Below are 24,317 nucleotides of genomic sequence, written 5' to 3' on the forward strand. Positions count from 1 at the left end.
GTTTGTTGGTTGTTCCCATTCTTAGCTTTTATAGATAGGTGATTCCGGAATGATCGACGTTTGCAATGCTTGGTTAAAAACACTTGTTGGGTAATCTGCCTAGATAGGCACATTTTCTTTATAGAGTGCGGCTGAGATCCCATAGGGACCAGGGGCTCCATCAAATCTCTGTTAACACATAAGCCTATATGCTTGGTCTTCAGTTGTATGCAATTCATTTTCCTTATTATCCGTCACTCATATTGTATTATCTGGACCTGGGTTGAACTCCATATCTGGATGTAATTCAAATGAGGTTGTAAAATCTTAATCCAACCAGATTCAGTTAATATAGAGCAAGGGTCTCCAAACCGGTCCTGGAGGGCCGGATCCATGCCAGATTTTTTGGATATCCCCATTGAGATACATGTAGTTATTTTAAAAATCTGGCATGGATCCCGCCCTCCAGGACCGGTTTGGAGACCCCTGATATAGAGGGTGTTGTTGGCCTACTAACTCTATTCAAGTTGTTAATCATTTTTAAAAATTCTCTTCTATTGTTCTTCTTGCTAGTATATAGGGCATTTGCTCAAAAGGCCTCATTTACTTATGATTTCTTTTCCCAAATTAGTTTTCTCACATCCGTATTACATTTTCTTTAATTATCCACCATAATCTTGATTGTCTGGCCACTTCTTTACCATTCTTGATATTCTATTATGCTCACTTTTTAGTAGACAGCCTTGAAAGGAAAGTTATACGAGTACCTGTGACATTTTATCTTGTTTTTTTCTTTTTGAGTGTAGTTTGTCATTAATTATTTGTAAAAAGGGTCCACTTTTCAATTGCAAGGAGAGTGACATCTTCAAAACAATGTTCAACCATCTCTTCTAGTTTATTGTAGTTATGTCACCTGAATAATGACATAATTTTCATGTCGTAAACAGTTTAGTTTTAGCTCAATTATATGTTGACTATGGTCACTCCCATTTGCTTCTGCAATCCGGAAAGATTACATCTTCTAAAATAGATTGAGGGTTACTACTGAGTAATCGATCCCTGATTTATTACCAAATGAATGGTAAGGCCATGCAGGGGGTGAATCTTGTGGGAATCGTCAATTTAGAATCATTAGACCCAATAATTACAGATCTTTTAATAGGTTTTTTCTAATTACCCCTTTTGGTCCCTTAGAGACTTGAATTGGTGGATGGTTAGGGATCACCCAGAGCTAATCCTGTTGTTGTATTAATTCATCTCTAATATATGACCACAGCAAATTCATATTGTAGTCACCTGAAATAATAATCTCAGGTTGCATATCTTTATTCAATTGCTGTTGTAATATAGCCATTAAATTACTAGCCAATGTTTTCCTCAAATTAGGATCAGGGTGAATATATATGCTTATTAATAAAAGCGATTTTGTCCTGTTTTTAACTTGACTATTAGACAGTTACAAATATTTAGAACTACTAACTCACTTTCAACTTTTAATTCTATTGAAATAAAGCTTGCCATACCCCGCAGGCCGTACCATATTTATTTACTTTCTTAGCAGGTTTGTAATATCCCATAAGGCCTTCTAACTTAAAAGGATAGGAGGCCCAGGTCTCCTGGAGAAGAATAATTTTAAAATTGCACGATGTTGTAGTCAGATGCTCATTTTGAGACTCTGATTGTATACCTTTTATATTCGATTAGCATATATCTAGCCTTTCTCTTCAATTAGATACCTCTTCCTGGTCACCGTTAGGTTGATTTTGTCAATCTTTGTTTGCTCCATGTAGGTCTGCTGTCAGCCACCCAAATTGTAGTTCCTCCACTACTTCTCTTTTATTTTCCGTAGTGAATATAGAACCTTGGCCAATAGTTTTACCAATAGGATTTTTCACTATTGAATATACCTGCTTGTTCTCTGACACTTTACATTGACCCACTAATTTTTGGGGGGAAATAAATGGGCTTGGATAGGAGGGTTGAAGTGGCCTCGTGATTTTTATTCCCCATGTAAAAAAAGACAATATATACATGTAGAATTAGGTCTACTAAGCCAGTAGAATTCCAGGTTACCAATGTCAGCTCTTGTTTATCGACTTTATTGGGTAAACATTCAATTGCTTCTATATCTTAACTTCTAATTCCTTCAAATGAGGGAATTACCCTACAAAGTTAAAGGATATTACCCAGGTTCAAGATATCATGCTTGCCCCTGGACTGGTATTTTGGTTTAAAAATTAATTGTATCCTTCCTTTATGTATCTCGTTTTTACTTTCGAGTTCTTGATTTGTACCAAATTTGTTTTGCAGACTAGGAAAATTAGTCAATACCAGGTCCTGGGATTTTCCGATTTGGTTTTCTAACATTTGGTCCCAAGTCCTTAGTATGTGTAACCTTATGGGTATACAAGGAGGGAAGGAGCCACTAAATGGGTCTTTGCAAAAACGTTTTATTCGGTTGAAAGAGCGAGTTCTACAGTCCAAACTCTTGCATACAGTCCCAGGTACTGGCTATGACTTCCTGCTTTGGTTTCTTCGGGAGGTCGTCTTGGCTGATCCTCTCGATATGCCCGGTATATGCAAAAAAACAAAATACAAACTCAGCAATTATTTCACTGCCTGGTTTCTAAACGAATATGTGGGAAAAGGGAGTGAGGGTAGCTATCGGATGTGAGAGCGAACCACCGTCACCAACAGAACTACAGATGGATTAAGCCCAACGTGCGGTGAAAGTGCACAAAGCAATTGTTGTGTCCTGGAGCCTCCCGCTACCCGGTTCCCCCTTTTCCAAAGTTAAGAAGAGTACGGAAACGACCCCGTACCTGCTTGAGCCACGCGTCTTCCTGCGCGTGGCTGGCCGGGGCATGGGACCGGTGGCCTCCTGGCTTCTCCCGCGTCAAGGTTTCTCTCTCCTGCTCCGATGGTTCGTGGACGTCTGGCTCTGCTCCGGGTCCAATGCTTCTCAGGTCCGGGTCGGCGTCCTCCACACCTTCTTCCCGTCGGCTTCTTCTGCGCGGCTTGCGATCTCCACGGCACCATAGCACCCCGGTGTCTCCCGGGTCCTCCTTTTCTTTGACGTACTCGTTTGGGGATAGGCTGTTCTCCACTGACGTCAGAGGGGCGGACTCGCTGTCAAGGGACTCCAGACTTCCCTTAAAGGGCCCGGACCATTCCTGCAGGGAAGACGAGAAGTCTGTCACAAGGAAGGATCCTGATGGGTTCGTGACCCGGTGACAGTATGGTTGGTTGTTGACTCTTAATTAAACTTTCCAACGTCTAATGATTCTTGCTTCCATCAATAACCTGCTTCTGCGGTACCTCGATTTTCCACTTATTTTCCGGTGCTCCCAAATGATCTTGATCAGTCATAGTACCCTTAATATTAGCTCTATTCTTTCCTTTTTGCAATAATTCCAGTTTTGCAATCATTTTATTTCCCTCAACTTCTAACTTGACAATTTGGTATTGTTCTTCAAGTTTTTATATTTCAGGTCAGTCTGTTAGATCATTAATGGCGTTACTTAAGTCTACGATGTTATCTTCAGGCATTTTTTTATTGAACAAAGTGAAAAGTGGTTTCTTACTTCTGTAACTTTATCGGGCTGGTTCTGAGTTTCTTTAATATCTTCGTTTAAATTCTGTAATCTATTTCCTATTACTGCTTTTAGAGGAGATAAAGAAATTATACTGTTTTTAAACTTATTCCTGGCTCTCTGTTGTTTTAAGATCTTTTTCCACCTCCATTTTATTCGATTGGTACTTTAATGCCTCTAATGTCAGTTGCGAAGTTTTAAAAAGAAGGTTGCCATGGAGTCCCAATTTCCAGAGGGTAGTGTTCCTGGTGTTTAATATTCTCACAAAAGGGGCTTAGTTGTTCTTCCTCTTTTCTATTTAACTGTGCATGTTGCGACCTGCTGTTATGATCATTATTTTGGTAGGGTGTTCTCCAACACTGCAGATTGTCTGATTTCAAAATATATTCGTGCATATTATCTTGATTTCCATTACCCTGCTTAGGACTCTCCAGTCTCCTTTTTTGTTTCATATCGTTCAAAATTATATTAGTATTTATTTGAAGAGATTGTGATAAGTCATTGGTTCCAATTGTTTTATGCGGATCAACTCCTATAATGGGGCTACATTGATATACCTGGTTTGTTTGAGTTAAGGGCATAGGTTCCACTCCAGAGTTTACATTTTTAATTTTTACTGATGCTTCAATTGGAAGAGGTGCTCCCGATGACAATAACTGTTGAGCAACTCCAGACAATAATTGAGATGAACTTAAGTCCCCAGGCTTCAAATGTGAGGTTAAGGGGACAGTTAACAGTTCCAAATCAGTTATTTGCCCCCATTGATTGGCAGATTCTTCCTTTATTGTAGGTATTTGATCCACTTCATATTGGTCAGGCGCACCTAATCCTCGATTTGATCTTGTTATTCTTGCCTCACTCAGCGGTTTAATTGGGGTTTGCAGCTTACATGAATCTGGTTGTATAGTTAACATGGCTCCCATTAGGTCCTTTATGAAGTCAAACCTATTTGGAGTTTCTTTGGTTTCCCAAATATACGTAACGGATCCATTACCGACAGAACGTGCGGCGGAGAATTCACGGGAACACTGAGACAGGAGTTTCCGCTTATTAGTGACAGAGCTTACAAGTTATCGAACTATATAATCAGATTTCCCCCGGGGCTTGGACGGACCCACCACAGAGCCACCAATCCTACTTGCCGCCTTGACGGCGTGCTTCCGGACTGCTAGCCACTCTTTTAAAAATCTATTGCTTTGAGAATTGTCTCACCTCGGAACTCTAATTAAAGACCTGCTATATCTGTTTTCTGCCGAACAGAAGCTCCTTGAATCAACGCGAAGTTGGAGACTCGCTGTCAGTGTAACTCATTATTGGTGCTCTGCTCCCACGAATAGCCGCCTTCTAGTAACCTTGAAGGATCTTTATTACATCGTATATCCTGTTTTCCAGGTATGAGATTGGCCGCCTTGTGATATTGTCTGACGCCCCCCCCCCCCCATCTCCCATCGTGTATGTGCCCTGATGAAGGTGCGGCCGTAGACTGGCCTGGCACCGAAACGTGCGTTGGCGCTTCTACTTCCCGTCCTAATATTATCATATTTGGTCTCCGGCGCTCTGCTGAGAAGACACTACAGGACATCTTCAGTGTATAACTTGGAGATATGTATGGATGATGTATCCCTTTATAAACTGAATGTAATGGATGGTTGCATGAGGATATGTTAGAGGAGTTTTTCTGTTGTGTCTGAATGAAAGATTTGAGGGTGATGTGGGGCTGTTTTTATGATTGAACTACTGTCATGTGAAGTGATATTTTATGACACAATTGTGAAAAAGAAAAAAAGTATATTCTGAAAAAGAAAATATTTTTTTTTTATTTTTCTATCTCTTGTTTCGTTTATGATGTGGTGGGGCCTTGAAATGCAGTGAGCTCAAAAATGCGGAATTGAAATCCATGGACTCCTTATGAGCCACTAATTGAAATATATAGGGCAGCCATTCTTTTGATTGTAAGTGGTTCCCAAATATACGTACCATTGGAGATATTAGCAGCTGATTTTTCCCTGCTAGTTTTACTTCCATTTTATTTAGAGATGTTGAGGGTTGGAGTTGTTACTTATCCTTATTCCATTTTTAATAGTCAAATTACAGGATGCTCCCCCACAGGTTTTCCCATCAACAAAGTGTGGTGTATACAATAGTCAATCTACGTGTGTTCACCATTCTGTAAGACTTACATGAAGAAGCCAGGTAGTTTAATATTAGCTACAATAGTGACAGCCACAAGCTGATAATAGATAGGATCCCAGGTGGCCCTGCAGTCGGCAATAAACAGATAGGATCTCAGGTATGTCACCTAGTTGGTTCCCCTTCACACCGGAGGGGAACCAACCAGGTGACATACTGTGAGGAGAACTCCCGCCAAAATTAGGAACACGAGAACCCTCATCCCCCCAAGACTATGGGGCACAATTTTGCTACCTTATAGGTGGCAGATCCTTCGCCCATCTGGGACCTTCCCTCTGGAACACACTCCCTCCCTTCATCCGAAAGGAAGAAAATTACATCAGGTTCAGAAAGCTTGTTAAGACCTGGCTATTTGAACAATAATACTCAATAGCCATTACCCCTTTCTCCTGTCCTCAAACTAGCTGTGTCTAGGCGCCGGGAAACCCTTTTTGGGTAGCTGTTGCGCCCTATAAATTGAAAAAATAAATAAATAAATAAAATATGCATACTACATGACAATGCCTGATCGTATGTATTAACGCATACTTATTAGTTGCAGCGCACTTTCATTTTTAATGTCCTTTGATTACCTGAACATAGGTCATTTAGGAGTGGCGTACACAGGGCTGGTCCCTGTGTATTCCTGACGAAGAGCTCTGGGGAATACTCGAAACATGTTGACATATACTAGGGATTCCTAACCCATTTAAGCTAGGTTTTTCCAGTATCTTACACCTTTTTAGACATACCAACTAGGAGCAAGAATAAAGTAATTTCGCCCACTAGCCAGGTATTTTTAACTCGCCTCTGTCCACTCCACTACACTTTTGCACCACACATAGTCTTCACTGAAGTGCTCCTACGTAATTCTGCAAGTCGCAGCACACCTCAGTTCGTAGAGGACTGAGATGGCCCTATGATGAGGCATGTCAACAAGGGGAAACCCTGGTGAGTGAGGGGACTCAAGAAAGAATGTTTTCTTTCCTGCTGATTTTCTGACTCACATTGAGTGAGCATCTCTTCCACCTTTGGCTAGGTTCTTCACCCGGTATCTCGGGTTTTCAGGTTTACCATTGAATTAGGAGGGTGGACCTAGCATATACCTCGACTTCCCCCTTATTTTTCTGATTCAAAGAAGAGAAGAGCCTGCCGTGGATGTAAAACTGTCAGAAGACTGCACAGATAGGGGAATGGAGATTGAGAGAGGCTGTTGCACAAAGAAAACGAGACAGCAACAGAAGAAAAAGTGCCAGGAAAGTAGCAGTGAAACAGAGGAAACAAGATCTGATAGCTGTAACTATGGGACACAGTTGTGCAAAGCAGAAAACACTGCTCAGAGTTGGTGACCCGGGAAGACAGCAGTTGACAGAAAAATAACTGGATTGAAACTGTATTTATTGAGAGAGACTGCTGTACAGACGAATAAAAGTATCTTCCCAGCTCAGCAGTTCAAGAATTTCCCCACAACAGTTGTAATGCCTTTGCGAATACAATTCATGCACTGATTAAAAGATTGCTTAAATTAATTCGAAGAGAGCAGGCTAGGCAGTGAGCCTCTGTTCCTCTTTGTGGTCTAGGCACCTTACTACAATTTGCACTGAAAGATTTACAACAGTAAAACGTAAGTCAATCAACTGGACTGCCCGCTCGTTTTATTAACACTGGTGTTCCTTATCTTTTTTTTAAATCTAAATTGTACTGTAAAGAAATAGGTGCTTTGAATTACTAATGTGGCTCCTCGGAGTAGTGTTGCAGATTTGGCTACCATTTGTTTTGGTATAAAGCAATTTAGGACTCTGTTAAAATAAGGATGATCTATAGTCCATAGATGTATCCAGGATCATAGCTTTATTGTTCACTTAAGATCCTTAGTACAAGATGTTATGTGGATAAAAGAAACAGACCCCACCAGGAGCAGTTCCACTGCTCAGCCCCTCATACCAACTGACATCTCCTTACTGTTCAACCCTCCCAACATTCCGATGACATCCTCAAGGGCCAAGCAGTAGAGCAGGGGCAAGCATAGGGAGGATGCACAACTACATTAAAACACATCCCCCTTTCATCAAAATCAACAAAGGAATCATAAGCACACATGCAAAATAATTCACTAAAAGTAAATGTGCAAAGATGAAAAAGCGCAAAGGTAATGTCAGAAAGATTCAGAAACAAAGAGCCAAATAACGCAGCGATTCAACATCCAAGTCCTAAACCTTCTAACACTCCAAACACATTAAAAACATGAGTCATAATGTAGGTGTACAATATAACTCACTATAAGTAAAAGTGCAAAGATGAACTAGCACAAGAAGAATGTCGAGAAGATTCAGAATAAAAGGTCAAATAACACAGCAATTCAACCTTCAAATCCTAAACCCTCTAACACTCCAAACACATTCAAAACATACGAGTCATAATGTAGGTGTACAATATAACTCACAATAAGTCAAAGTGCAAAGATGAAAAAGCACAAAGGTAATGTCAGAAAGATTCAGAAACAAAGAGCCAAATAACACAGCGATTCAACATCCAAGTCCTAAACCTTCCAACACTCCAAACACATTCAAAACATACGAGTCATAATGTAGGTGTACAATATAACTCGCAATAAGTAAAAGTGCAAAGATGAAATAGCACAAGAAGAATGTCGAGAAGATTCAGAATAAAAGGTCAAATAACACAGCGATTCAACATCCAAGTCCTAAACCTTCCAACACTCCAAACACATTCAAAACATACGAGTCATAATGTAGGTGTACAATATAACTCGCAATAAGTAAAAGTGCAAAGATGAAATAGCACAAGAAGAATGTCGAGAAGATTCAGAATAAAAGGTCAAATAACACAGCGATTCAACATCCAAGTCCTAAACCTTCCAACAATCCAAACACATTCAAAACATGAGTCATAATGTAGGTGTACAATATAACTCGCAATAAGTCAAAGTGCAAAGATGAAATAGCACAAGAAGAATGTCGAGAAGATTCAGAATAAAAGGTCAAATAACACAGCGATTCAACATCCAAGTCCTAAACCTTCTAACACTCCAAACACATTCAAAACATATGAGTCATAATGTAGGTGTACAATATAACTCGCAATAAGTAAAGGTGCAAAGATGAAATAGCACAAGAAGAATGTCGAGAAGATTCAGAATAAAAGGTCAAATAACACAGCGATTCAACCTTCAAGTCCTAAACCTTCTAACACTCCAAACACATTCAAAACATGAGTCATAATGTAGGTGTACAATATAACTCACAATAAGTAAAAGCGCAAAGATGAAATAGCACAAGAAGAATGTCGAGAAGATTCAGAATAAAAGGTCAAATAACACAGCGATTCAACATCCAAGTCCTAAACCTTCTAACACTCCAAACACATTCAAAACATATGAGTCATAATGTACGTGTACAATATAACTCACAATAAGTAAAAGCGCAAAGATGAAATAGCACAAGAAGAATGTCGAGAAGATTCAGAATAAAAGGTCAAATAACACAGCGATTCAACATCCAACTCCTAAACCTTCCAACACTCCAAACACATTCAAAACATGAGTCATAATGTAGGTGTACAATATAACTCACAATAAGTCAAAGTGCAAAGATGAAATAGCACAAAAGAATGTCGAGAAGATTCAGAATAAAAGGTCAAATAACACAGCGATTCAACATCCAACTCCTAAACCTTCCAACACTCCAAACACATTCAAAACATGAGTCATAATGTACGTGTACAATATAACTCACAATAAGTAAAAGCGCAAAGATGAAATAGCACAAGAAGAATGTCGAGAAGATTCAGAATAAAAGGTCAAATAACACAGCGATTCAACATCCAACTCCTAAACCTTCCAACACTCCAAACACATTCAAAACATGAGTCATAATGTAGGTGTACAATATAACTCACAATAAGTCAAAGTGCAAAGATGAAAAAGCACAAAGGTAATGTCAGAAAGATTCAGAAACAAAGAGCCAAATAACACAGCGATTCAACATCCAAGTCCTAAACCTTCTAACACTCGAAACACATTAAAAACATATGAGTCATAATGTAGGTGTACAATATAACTCGCAATAAGTCAAAGTGCAAAGATGAAATAGCACAAGAAGAATGTCGAGAAGATTCAGAATAAAAGGTCAAATAACACAGCGATTCAACCTTCAAGTCCTAAACCTTCTAACACTCCAAACACATTAAAAACATATGAGTCATAATGTAGGTGTACAATATAACTCGCAATAAGTCAAAGTGCAAAGATGAAATAGCACAAGAAGAATGTCGAGAAGATTCAGAATAAAAGGCCAAATAACACAGCAATTCAACCTTCAAATCCTAAACCCTCTAACACTGGAAATACATTTATAAATAATTCCATAACCGAAGATCCACACAAAAGTCCTAAGGCAACTCAGGTACACCATACACAGAAACATATTGTATAGGGGAAAACACCTCCCTAATGGGGAAAACACCTCCCAAAACACAGAAACATATTGTATAGGGGAAAACACCTCCCTATTGGGGAAAACACCTCCCAAAACACAGAAAACCTAGTATAGGGCAAATCACCACCCTATTGGGTAAAAACACCACCCAAAAACCTTGAAAGAAACAATAAAGGCAACATAGCCTATGTGGCAGGACTAGGGATACAACATACTCCCCCTACTACACACCAACCAAAAACTTATGTGGCAGGACTAGGGATACAACATACCCCCCTACTACACACCAACCAAAAACTTATGTGGCAGGACTAGGGATACAACATACCCCCCTACTACACACCAACCAAAACCAATAACTATAAAGGCAGACATTGCCTATGGGGTGACAGACCTATGTCACCCACAACCAAAAGAAGCAGCAGGACGAGGGATTCACATATTCCCCCTACTGCACACCAACCAAAACCAAAAGTGCAACATGTACAGCACATAATGCAGGACACACTTCCCCTTTTCCATATATAAACAACACTGTCCAAAAAGCGTACAAGCACAACAACTCCCAATACACTTCCAATATGACCCCAAATACACACAATAGTGCCCAAACATGCGCACTCTCAAACAGGACAGGACAGGAACATACAGTGAATGCTAAGCACAAACACACACCTAAAACATGCACTGATATGTTAAGTACATTAAAACACATGCAAATCACAGTATAAATCAATTAAAGGTGAGAGAAATTGTGCTTGTCACCGTAGACAAGCAGAAAAAATGGCCCACTCTGTTAGATTCACTAGCAGCACGGCAAGGAAATGCATCTTTGAAAAACAAACAGTCACTCAACAGTACCTCTACGAAAGTCCCAAGTCCCTGCGCCAAGCTGAAATGTTAATGTGCCACAAAACCACAAGATGGCACTGTTGATCGGTTTTGAAAATATCCAAAGTTGCTCCAAATAAACTCCGAATGGGTTCAGAGTTCTGCCAAGGAAAGGTTTGCATGAAGAAATGTTGTCGTTATCGTTCCGGTTGTAATGGTCATCTCTATGGTAACAAAGATGGTGGCAAGTTCAAGAACGTCATGCCGGGGGGTTACCGGCTTCAGCGTGCTCTCAAACATGAACAAAAAACAGGACGTCACAAAAGCTTTGCTAGCTGTGCTGCAAGGAGTGGTGAGTAACGTGTGATAGCGCAAGCTGATTACATTTGAATATTTGAACGTTACGCAAAGAGCACAGCCACATGACAGTTGCTTAACGAAAAAACCTCACCAGTGCTTAAATGTAAAAGAAAACCACATCTCTTTCTCAAAGTGCGATGAAACGTGGAATACTTCAGAGCATTTAATTACGTGTTATCCCTGTGCTTCCCACTCCTCTCCGCTCCTCTCTGCCACATCGCACTTCATTAGCACAGTCCCAGTTTAAACACGAGCAGGCAACTTTGCCGTTTATTTTTTCAAGACAGCCAAGACCTCCAACACTGCTGCTATATTTCCCCGATCCTGAAACTCCAAATCCCTCGAGCTTCACAGTAGATAGTCATTCATCAAGACTAAATTATCATTGTGTGAGCAGGGTGTTAATTTCCGCTCCGTTTGCAGAAACAGAGCTCAGCTCTCAGACAATAAATCTGCTTTCAGTTTTCACACGCCGGGCAGCATACTGTTACAAAAATAAACTGCGGTCAAAAATTCACGAGCATTACATTAGTAAGCATTTTGAAATGGCTTTGTTGATTTATAGGCTCTGTTAACCAAACATGTAAAGCACAGCAAACCAAACGCTTGACTCATTTGACATATTTGTTCCGATTCGAACAGAGAGACAAAGAGTCGATTGTGCCATCCCACAACACCAAGACTTGTTGATGTTTTCTCCTCACCAGATTTGTACAGAGTCAAATACCGGACATGAAAAGCTTGCAGATCCTAAATAGTGAGGCAGGCCAGAAATGAAAACCACACTTTTTTCCCTAATGAGTACGGGGCTCAAATTTCCATGTCATTCTCTTTTTTTTTTTAGCAGCAGGGAGCACACTCTAAGCATTAAACACAGTACCCTCTCTCCAAACAGCTTGTAGTAAATTACAGCAGACCAATGTTGTTAAGTAAAGTCAGTGAAACAGAAACTGGCACTTACATGAAAGGGCGACCGATGATGTGGTCACTGGTGGGGCCTTTGCAGTGCCAGGTTTCTTCAAATCCAAATGTGCTTGAGGTTCCCTTAGTCCAAAGTCCATAAAAATACACGCAGGTTCATAAATCTTGTCGCCAGTGTTAAAATAAGGATGATCTGTAGTCCATAGATGTATCCAGGATCCTAGCTTTATTGTTCACTTAAGATCCTTAGTACAAGATGTTATGTAGATACAAGAAACAGACCCCACCAGGAGCAGTTCCACTGCTCAGCCCCTCATACCAACTGACATCTCCTTACTGTTCAACCCTCCCAACATTCCGATGACATCATCAAGGGCCAAGCAGTAGAGCAGGGGCAAGCATAGGGAGGATGCACAAGCTACATTACAACAGACTCCTCCTTCTAGGACCTCCTTTCTGGCAACCCTCTGAATTTGTCAATCTGAAGCTAGCCCATCCTCTTCTCATTTTTTGACTTTTGATATAATTGGAATTTTACCCCCTAACATCATGACTTAGGCACATCGTCACTTTAGTCCAGTGCAGAATCCCCTTCCTAGACCAACTTAGCTCTGCAACCCAGACGGCCTAAAATATAATGTGGTGCTGTCAGCATCAAGCATGGTATCCTCCGTTAAGTGAAAGAAGTAGAGAAATGAGCAGGAAGGAGCAATGGGCAGAATGCAGATTCAAAGCATATCCGTTTGTATGTCAATGTTGGGAGAAAATATGTACCAGATAGGGACACATACATGCATTTGTGAAATAAACATTCGTCCAATGGTTTTTTGGCGCTGTATTACAAATGCTTAGTACCCAACTCAGTGGTACACATACTCTGGTGCTTTATTTGCCGTAGGGGTCTTATTTTTAATAACAGCTTAGATTTACTTCTGCTCCCATTCAGCAATCCTGGTATTTCTAACTGTCTTTTGAGTATTCGGTTTATGTGATTGGTGTTTACGAAGTGCTGGTAGTAACTACTGCTGCCTGCTTGATAGGAACTGTAACTATTAAGAGCAATTTGGAGAAATCACATATGTGTGTGAAAGAACAGGAGATCGGCTTTCAAAGGTGCACACAAAGAAGAATGCAATATCTTAATTTTTTTGACAAAGTTGGTTCATTCGATTTACTTAAAAAATGTAAGAAGGGAAATGTCCCTCCTAAAGGTAAAGAACTGCATGTCTGAGATGAAGATTATTTTATGGCAGTCATTTTGAACCGTGTTTATTTTTTTCCAGCTCGGTATTTCTCTACCTCCCTGATTAAATGAAGTTGAACATCTCACTATTAAAAGCTGGGGCTTTTGCAGTAGCAACATCTTTTAAATACAAGCATGTCAACAAAACAGCTTGTGCTTTTAATATAAAAGTTGTGGTACCCGCACAAACATGTTACTTATTTTCACACTGGCATGATGTGTAAATCTTGATTCTGCTAACGAAGTTTCAAAAACAGTTTATTACTATTTTTTCTTCTGTGAATGGTGATAGTGGGGCGAGAGAGTCGCACCTTTTCAAGGCTTGTTCAAATCAAGAGTCAGGAAGAAAAATATGACCCTTAGTCTACATTCATTAGCAAGCCATCAAGAGCGCTTCTCCTGTCAGCAGGAAATAAAGACAACTTCACTTGGTATGTCAGTAACTTTCAACAGTTTTACAAATTTGGAGAAACTGTTTCTAATAACGCTCTTTAATGAAACAACAGAAATCCTTAAAGGATACATTTTTGGAAGAGGTTACCCCAGAAGGACTAAAGCAGGCGAAGAAGAGGCCAAGATCATAGACAACCTCCTGCACCCTTATGCATGAGTAAGAGAAGAAAGCATGGCCGTGGTTCTCATGTATAATCCATTAGCAAATTGTATTAAAAGGATTATAAAAATAAATTGGAGAATTTTGGAGGTTGGTGAGACGAAGCTATCACTGTACCCCTCTGTTTGAACAGAGGTCAGAACCTCAGGAACCCTCACTACAATGACCGACATACATGGGGCTGTTGGTGTAAGTACATCAGACCGTCCACCCTACTTATGGTAGGCATTCTGACTTACGTGTTTCTCTTCAGGAACATAACAAAAGACTGGTTGTATCAAACAGAAAGAATCTATGAAAAATGACCTAGACTCCCTTGTAGAAACCTCTCAGGATATCAAGTACCTGATTTATTGGTTTTACAAAGAGCAAACTCTCACTTAAGGAGTAAAACCAAATTGTCTTTTGTGCAACCGTGTGAAAAATGGCAACGACTCAGCAAACTTTAGATGCTTTTAGAGGAGCTCCTGTTGCTCCTTGAAGACACAGAGATAGCCAGGTTCGTGGAGATCGCTAAATATGATGGACGGTAGTCTAACGGGGTAGTGGAAGTTATTACACCTGTTCCTCTGGCAGACCGTGGACCCCTGTCAAACTATAAATGAGCAGGACATTCTTCAAATGTAACTCAAAATAGAAAAATCACTAAAGATAGGCGGGTTGGATTTAGGGCAACAATGCAACAAAGCGTTACACCAGCCAAACCAAAGGCCCACCCACCATCCTTGTTTAGAGTTGGACAGATTGTCAGCCTTTCATCGGAAATCCCATCGAGTCTGTCAATGGAAAACTTCTCGAAGGGCTCGAAGAAAACCCATCAGACATTATTAGATGAAGCAGTGCTATATAAGAACCTTAAAAAAAAAACAATTTTGTATTTGCCAAATTCATGTTTAAATCCCTGTGGTATTTTTATGGATTATTAACAAGAGGACTGCCAAGATACAGACATATTTTAGCTTTCCTAAATAAATCAGGTATTGATTGGGTAAAAAAGACTGAATTAAGTTCCCAACACAGCTGTGAATCCCAGAGCTCAGTATTACTGGTAGCACTTCTCTCTTCATTAACACAGAAGGAGAGGTAGTACCACCTCAAGCAAAGAACAGCCTCTCACCACCTGCGCCAGACTCCCAGCTCAATGCAGTCATGCTATCAAGATTTGACCCCTCTATAAACTAGGCTTCTTGCTGACATCACAAATTATCTTTAAAGTGTAGGGAAGAAATCACATCTAAGATCGCCTTATATACACTCAGCAGTCAAATACCATGAATTCAAATACATTTGTTGTTTTATTACGTCTAACAACATAAATTTTTTATTAACATGTAACATCTAGCCATCATTGTGTACATTTCATAGCATCATGATTGTTCTTGCTTTATAATAATTTAGTTCATGTTAATGTTAAAGCAAATCCTGGTACACACCTCTGTAGTGTGGTTATTAAAGGCTCTTGGATGTCCATACATGGGTGGTGTTTGGTTATATATCATTAATACAGATCTATAAAGTATTGGGTTTCAAATGTATTATGCCACTAATGGCCGTGCAAACCACTTGTCCTAAATATAAATTCTCCAGTTTAGAACTTGTTGCTGTTAACGTGAAAGTAAAGTGAGTTTGACACTGGAGCAAACCCCTGGAGTGTGTTATATATAAGGATTGGTGTGCTGATGAGCAGTCTTGTTGCTGTTCCTCACTGGCTGGGTGGTGTGGTTTTTTCCCCCGTGTGTGTTCGCTGGTGCCTCCGGAGGGCTGATGACTGACTGAATTTCTTCATACATTCACTGCACTGGAATGGTTTTTCCCCTGTGTGTGTTCGCTGATGACTCCTGAGAGTTAAGGAATGACTAAAACTACTTCCACATTCATTGCAATGGTATGGTTTTTCCCCAGTATGTATTCGCTGATGACTCCTGAGATTTGAGGAATCACTAAAACAACTTCCACATTCATTGCAATGGAATGGTTTTTCCCCTGTGTGTGTTCGCTGATGACTCCTGAGACTTGAGGAATCACTAAAACTACTTCCACATTCAGAGCACTGGAATGGTTTTTCCCCTGTGTGTGTTCGCTGATGTGATTGGAGAGTTGTTAACTGACTAAAGCTCTTCATACATTCAATGCACTGGAATGGTTTTTCCCCAGTGTGTGTTCGATTATGTTTTTGTAGGTCTGATGACCTACTACAGCTCTTTCCACATTCATTGCACTGGAATGGCTTTTCCTGTTTGTGTGTTTTCTGATGACTCCTGAGAGTTGAGGAATCACTAAAACTACTTCCACATTCATAGCAATGGTATGGTTTTTCCCCAGTATGTGTTCGCTGATGTGTTTGGAGTTGTGATAACTGACTGAAGCTCTTCAAACATTCACTGCAATGGAATGGCTTTTCCCCAGTGTGTGTTCGCTGATGACTCCTGAGATTTGAGGAAGTACTAAAACTACTTCCACATTCACTGCACTGGAATGGTTTTTCCCTTGTGTGTGTTCGCTGATGACTCCGGAGATTTGAGGAATCACTAAAACGACTTCCACATTCATTGCAATGGAATGGTTTTTCCCCTGTGTGTGTTCGCTGATGACTCCTGAGATTTGAGGAATCACTAAAACTACTTCCACATTCATAGCACTGGAATGGTTTTTCCCCAGTGTGTGTTCGCTGATGTGATTTGAGAGTTGATAACTGACTAAAGCTCTTCATACATTCAATGCACTGGAATGGTTTTTCCCCAGTGTGTGTTCGATTATGTTTTTGTAGGTCTGATGACCTAGTAAAGCTCTTTCCACATTCATTGCACTGGAATGGCTTTGCCCGTTTGTGTGTTTGCTGATGACTCCTGAGAGTTGAGGAATGACTAAAACTACTTCCACATTCACTGCACTGGAATGGTTTTTCCCCTGTGTGTGTTCGCTGATGACTTCTGAGATTTGAGGAATAACTAAAACGACTTCCGCATTCATTGCAATGGAATGGTTTTTCCCCTGTGTGTGTTCGCTGATGACTCCTGAGATTTGAGGAATCACTAAAACTACTTCCACATTCATAGCACTGGAATGGTTTTTCCCCTGTGTGTGTTCGCTGATGTGATTGGAGAGTTGATAACTGACTAAAGCTCTTTCCACATTCATTGCACTGGAATGGCTTTTCCCGTTTGTGTGTTTGCTGATGACTCCTGAGAGTTGAGGAATGACTAAGACTACTTCCACATTCATTGCAATGGTATGGTTTTTCCCCAGTATGTGTTCGCTGATGTGATTGGAGATGTGATAACAGACTGAAGCTCTTTATACATTCACTGCACTGAAATGGCTTTTTCCCTGTGTGTGTTCGCTGATAACTCCTGAGTGTTGAGGAATCACTAAAACTACTTCCATATTCACTGCACTTGAATGGTTTTTCCCCTGTGTGTGTTCGTTTATGTACTTGGAGGTCTAATAACTGACTGAATTTCTTCAAACATTCAGTGCAATGGTACGGTTTTTCTCCAGTGTGTGTTCGCTGAGGTGTTTGGAGTTGTGATAACAGACTGAAGTTCTTCGCACATTCATTGCAATGGTATAATTTTTCCCCTGTATATGTTCGCTGATTATCTTTTAGGAGTGTTAACTGACTAAAGTTCTTCATACATTCATTGCAATTGTACATTGCTTCTCCTGTGTGTGTTTGCTGATGGTTCTTTAGTAGCGATGACAAACTAAAGCTCTTGCTGCTAGTGTATGATTTTTTTTTTTTGGTTAGGGTCTGTGGGTCAGGTTTATAATTGTCTGCATCCCATGAGTGCGTTTCCTGAGGAGCTAACATGGTTGATAAAGCACTATTCTAAAATTCCCGGTGTGTGTGTGGTATTTTGGGATGGTTGATTTCAGATTTCACAATGAAATACAAGACTCACCAACTACATATATTATTATTTTGGCAAGTAAAGCTTCTTTGTAGGTGGTTATGTCTTTAGATTGCATAATAGTTTTGTGTGTTACGGGTAAAGATTAGTCTTCCTTCTGGAAGATGCAAATTAGCACAGTCTGTTGTAGATCAAAGACCCTCTGGCTCCACTCCCTTGTGGTTTTCTCTTGTTCCTGTGGTTTGGCCAGAAAGAGTTTATAATACACCTAGTGTGCTGAATGGTGGTCTGCCATCATTACAGGAAGCAGAGCAATGCTGTATCTACCTCATACCGGACACATGATCAAAGTTGGTGGTGCAGGCCTGTTTATACAGGAGGTGGTTTGTCAGTGTTGTTGCCTTAATTTTCTATAGGTCAGTTCTTAGTCCTGTTGCGTGCATCCACTGATATGCTCTTGACTGCTTCTTCCAGGATCTATCGGTGTATATTCAGGGTCCTCAGTCTCTGACTGTGCAGATCTTTTCCTGAATATTGGAGCTCATTTTTTTTACCACTTTTTTCAGAATTGCACGATTACTGTCATTATTCACGATCCTTTGTGCATTCAAGGCAGGTTTCCTATTGGATGTAAAGAGATTTAAAATCACTAAATGGAAATGTAAGAGAATGTGAATACCCAATATTTAACTAGTTGTAAAAGATATCTCTTCTTTACCATTTATGAAAGTTACCAAGAGATATTTCACCATACACAGATATTTAAGTAAATCTTTCATTGAACATGTCACTCTTACCTACTTCAGAAAAGGAGGTGATTTTCCAGTGTTCACAGAGTAACTTAGTACAGAAAGAGCACACACGGAAGGGCCTGAAAACTTGGTTGTTCACTTCCTAGATTTCCTTATTTTGCTGACCCTGCTTTTCTTTTAATCTGCGTGTTGTGTTTGTCTTTTTTCAGGTTGTCAATAAAGCGCCGGGACACTCTTGAGTAGCCGAGCGCTATAAAAGACACAAAATAACATAACACGGAGCGCACTCTTGCTAGAGGTACAGCTTTAGGAAGATGCAACATGGGCAAGATTTCATTTAAACACGAAGAGATTGTGGTAAAAGAGATGGATCAGGATGTGCTGCTGTCACTTCAGTTTCAGGAAGTGTATAACAACAGTAACCCTTTCAAGAATCATATCACAAACAAAACTCTTCAGGAAGTATATAATAAAGGTAACGCTCCAGGAAGTATATAAGAAAGGAAGCTCCGTTCACTCTCTTCTTGACAATACGTTCCTGTTCACACTCGAGCAGCTGAAGTTCCAACTTCTGTCTTTACTTTTCTGTTTGTTAAGTTATCTTTGCCACTTTCCTGGGGTTGGTTCAAACATTTGTGGGAAGATTACAGCATTGCTTATAGAGATTCCATCACAACCAGTAATATACCTGTGATATCTCTGCTGTCAATACATGTCTGCTTTTTGTCTTTTTCTACCTTACCATGTCATCTGACTTAATGTTTTCCGTTTGGTGCCAGCATGCTACTCTGTGGGTGGATGGAGCGTTGGCAGAGTGGGACAAGATGTCGGTTGCAGGTGCATGCAGCATTTACAACTTTGGGTATTCCTTGAAATCAGCTTCACCTTACTCCCTGTTCATCGCCTTCCATACTCCCTTATGTCTGCGTACTCGCTCCACAGGGTTCACTCACAGCTAAAGCAGAGGAGTGACTCGATGCACACAACAGACATCAGGTAATGATCTGATAGACAAACAGCCATGCTTGGCAGTACCAGGATCACAAGCGTCATTAAAGAGGCTCACCCGGGACATACAAACGGAGGAAGTGCACAGGTAGCTACTAATGAGGTACAAACAGAGGAGGCGAACCTGTAGGTACATGCTCCTTTTTCGGTCTGTTTCAGGCCTTTACTGGGCTGGGTAATGGTGTGCACTATATCTTATTCCTGCGGCTGATAGAAGCACTTGCTGCAGGGGTGTTACCACTTTGACCCTTTACAAGAAGAGAGCAGAGCCTTAGATAGCACAACACCTGGAGACTGCCTGCCTCGAGGGGAAGGTGAGGGTCCGGGTGTGAGACAATATCAGCAAGGGACATAAATGGATCCTATGAAACACAGCCGCAGAGAGACGAAATCGTCAGCCTAGATGGAGAAGAACTGGGTCTTCCACTGTTTCTGGATCAGTAAGTAATATTGACTCTATCTAAGGTTAGGAGGCATAGAATTCCATAGGGTCAGAGCTAAGACATGGAAGGAGCAACCTCCTGTTCTGGCTCTGCTGTGACGAGGGATGAGGGCCTTGTTTAGATTGGCAGAGCGTAGTGTTCTGGAGGGCTTGTAAAATTGCATCCAAGCAGCTAGGCTGGGTTCTCCTTGCTTGCATGGATTTTGTGGGAGATGGATAGGGCTTTGAACTTTGAAAGCTTTCCAATAGGTAGCCAATGGAATTTGCTCAAAAGTTGGGAAGAAGAGCTGAATCGGTTCAGAAAAGATTTCTTTGAGCCCAAAAGAGTTATTTGCAAAAGTCCAGGAGCAAAATGAGAAGGGATTGTACAATCAGTTGGCAGGATTGCCAGGAAAAGTATCCTATAATTGGCTTTGGGTTCCTTATGATACCAAAACAGTTCCCCTGCTAGAATCTTGACTTCGGTTTCAAAGGATGAAGAGCTATCCATCCATACCCCAAGGTTTTCTACCACCACTTTATGTTCGACGGGTACATAGTATTTCTGGACATCATTGATCACTCCAGAGATGGGTATGCCTGCCCAGCAGGAGTTAAGTTTTAAACAGTTGTTGTGCATCCATGCGACCACCGCTGTTAGACAATTTCTATATTTGAAACAACCGCTGGTCAACTCTGCTGACAGGGAAATAATTAGCTGAGTGTCGTCTGCATACAACACTGGTGACATTCCAAAGGAATTAACTACCTTTACCAGAGGTCTGACGTGAATATTAAAAAGGGTAGGACTGAGCTCCAAACCCTGGGAGATGCCAGGAGCCAGTCCTCTTTGTGATGAGACGAAAGGGGGGTATAACTTGCAAGGACCACTTCTTTAAAAAGGAAGAAAACCAGGCCAGACCTTTGCCCTGTACCCTCAGGTCAGTCAGGCGAGTTAATATTATTGCATGTGAGACACACTTAAATCTAGGAGTATCAGAGCCTGGGATTTGCCGGCATCTGTAGTCCTGCAAAGGGATTCAGTAACTGTTAAAAGAGCAGTTTCGTTGCTGTATGATCTAAATCCATTTTGGGAACAATCTAATATTTGTATTGTTCTAATATTTTGGTTAGGAGATTGTTTACATGTTTCTCCACATTCTTGGACGGAAACGACAGAAGAGAAATGGGTCAATAGTTTTCTGGCTGAGTGGCATTTAGTGAAGGATCACTGTGCGTGTTTCCATATTGATACTTCTGTGCTCAGCGTGAGTTTGGCTAATTCTAGAAATATGGGTGTGACGCTCTCCTGAAATTTCAAAATATTATCAGGTTTAAATGGGTCATCTGGAGATCGAGATTTCACTTGACGCATTAAGGTGGAAATAGAATCTGCGTCATGTAGAGCCAATTGGTCCAAGGGAGCCCATTGCGAGTGGTAGGCCCCTGTGTCAAGAGAGAAAGGTTTGACTGTTTCCTCACCCCTGTTAAAGTAAAGATAAAGATCATTGACCAAGCTTGCTGCAGTGGCTGTTAGAAGCTTCCGCTAATCCGCGAGTGGAGGTAGGTTTAATCAGGTTGTTCAGAACAGAGCAGATTTCCATGCTTTGGTGGAAGTCTCCGCTCGTTTTACATTGAAGTCTAATAGAGGCACACTCCTTTCGATAAACCTTGAAAAGGCAGATGGGTCTAGTTTATGCCACTACTTTCTCATTGTGGGGTTACCGGTAATGTTTTTTCAATGCTAGGTTTATCAATAGTCATAGGCACCAAATAATGGTTTGACCAGGTCACTGGAATAGGGGGAGCAGTTTGAAGGGTGGCCAGGTTGGATAAACAGGGTCCCGCTGATGGCCGGCCTCATAGTTGAATGTTTTACTAACTGAGCTAATTGGAAAGTGGCCAGGTCATTAGTAAAGTCCTGGATTTCTTTATTGTTGAAAGATTTAAGTCTCCAAATATGCTCAAGTTGGACAATTGAAGTGAGTGCAAGGTAGAGCACTCTATTAGAGATTCCCTGGGGACGCATTGGAGCAGGGCCGGGCACGGACTACAGTCCCCACGCTCCACCGCACGCCGCATCACTCTCCTGCGCCCGGAGGTGCTTAAAGGCAGCAGTGAGGTCCCACTGTGGGGGACACACCAGAGCAGACCCATGGCACTGACTAGAGCCCTAAGGCTCCACCCCACGATGCATCACTCTTCCCGCGCCCAGAGGTGCTGAAAGGCAGCAGCGAGGTCCCGCTGTGGGGGCCGCATCGGAGCAGAGCCCGGGCACGGACTACAGCTGCTTAAAGGTAGCAGCGTGGTACCTCTGCATGGGCCAAGGGCAGACCCATCCATGCCCGTCGGAGCCCAGAGGAGGCTGGGCCCCCCCTCTAACTTCTACACTTCCCCGCTTCAGGCCCACCATGGGCAAGAAAAAGCTGAGAGCAACAGAGGAGGTAACTGTTACCTCTTTAAATACCTTTCTTGCCAAGGCAACATCAGCATTAGAAGAATAAATCGCACTCACAGAAATGAGAATTTCGTTAGGGTTAGGGACAGGGCAGTCATCTAATCTAGTTGTTTCTCCAACTAAGGCGGGGTGTAACAAAACTATATGGGGTTTTTCTTCCAGAATTACCGGCAGTCCCTGTACCAACCCCCGAACATTCACAGCCTGCCTCTACATTTAGTGGGAATCCAACTGATGCTACCTCCGTAAATGGTAAATGAAAAAGAGGTTATGAGTCACTGCCCTCCAAGTGTCCTGCCAAAAAAGATCAGAAAGGTTTCTATGCCAGCGAGTTCCACATGTATGAATAGCCAGCAACTTTCAGAGACTACGGGCCCGATTCACAGAATGAACTTAAGACTGAATCCTACTACTTTTGGTATTCACTGAATGCACTTACTACTTTTGGTATTCACAGAAGTTAGGATTTTGTCTTAAGTCTGTCTTAAGTCAGTCTTAAGTCTGTTTTAAGACAAACTTAAGACAACATCCTAACTTCTGTGAATACCAAAAGTAGTAAGTGCATTCTGTGAATAACAAAATAGTAGTAAGTTTAGGATTGAGTCTTAAGTTTATTCTGTGAATCGGGCCCTGTATTTTCCTCATATTGGTGTGATCTTATTGATAACTTTAAACAACTTTTGCAACCAATCTATGCCCGTTTAGATTCTACAGATAGCACCTACGGTCATCCCTCTGAGGTCTGTAAAACTCTTAAAAAATTATAATTGTGAAAGTCATAATTTGCGTTTTAATTGTGAAAACATGATCCTTGGTCGTGAGTTAGCTAAATCACCCTCTATTTCTATTGGTCATCCTTGTGTTGAAAATCAGTGGCTCCCAGCAGGGATCCTATAGGTCCAGACCATGTAGATTTGGTCCCTAGGTGTTGCTCACCACAGGTGACCATACAAGAGTCTATGGGTAAGGGGCAATCACACGACTTATCAAGACCACGGGTTAAGGTTAATCCCCCGTCTACTCAGGCTCACAGCAGACCAAATCAACAACACATGGACTTCCGTCCTGCAACTTGTCAGTATGTTCAAGTTTTAGTCAATGTGCCTTTACTACGTCCCAATCTTAAAAAATCTTCACTTCAGCTGATGGCCAAGACTCGACACTGGATGACTCAAAACTCTAATCAAGGTCATCTCATCCTAAATCATTTGATAATGGCCAAAAGAACGCAGTGAATTAGGTCTGATGTAAAACTAACCAATAATGGCTGGTTATTTTAAACTTTATTTATGTATGCGTTATTTGTAGAGCGCAACACTCATCCCTAGGGATATCAAGGCGCTTATAGCAGTGCTGGTAATTCTGCGGGGCTGACGTTAAAGCGGGTACATTAGAGTTCGGGAAAAAGGTATGTTTTAAATTTTTTCTGGAACTGGAGGTAGTTGGCGGTGTGTCTTAGGTCCTGAGGAAGCTCAATCCATTTCTTGGCTGCTAGATAGGAGAATGAGCGACCTCATGTCCTTACTTAATATATGCGTCTTGTTCTGGCGAGGGCTGATTGGAGAGATCGAAGATTTCTTGTGGGGACATAAAATTCGATTTTCTCCTGGAGTATTGAGGGGCCAGTTTTATAAAGAGCTCTGTGAGCATGGCTAAGCAGT

General features: G+C 41.1%; 2 protein-coding genes across 3 annotated transcripts in view; both read right to left on the reverse strand.

Annotated features, from left to right (window-relative positions):
* Positions 1 to 24,317, reverse strand: part of LOC147662837 (uncharacterized) — a 254,639-nt gene that overhangs the window by 50,295 nt on the left and 180,027 nt on the right. The window lies entirely within an intron of this gene.
* The window catches only part of LOC147662838 (uncharacterized), a 188,758-nt gene continuing 180,032 nt past the window's right edge, over positions 15,592 to 24,317 (reverse strand). For both annotated transcript variants that reach the window (XM_086950867.1, XM_086950866.1), the window contains exon 2: positions 15,592 to 18,638. In XM_086950867.1, coding sequence (XP_086806993.1) covers positions 15,869 to 17,977 — 2,109 coding nt within the window. In that variant the 5' untranslated portion in view covers positions 17,978 to 18,638 and the 3' untranslated portion in view covers positions 15,592 to 15,868. The remainder of the gene's footprint in view (positions 18,639 to 24,317) is intronic.

The sequence above is a fragment of the Lissotriton vulgaris genome, unplaced genomic scaffold (assembly GCF_964263255.1).
Source record: "Lissotriton vulgaris unplaced genomic scaffold, aLisVul1.2 SCAFFOLD_1795, whole genome shotgun sequence".
Lineage (NCBI taxonomy): Eukaryota > Metazoa > Chordata > Amphibia > Caudata > Salamandridae > Lissotriton > Lissotriton vulgaris.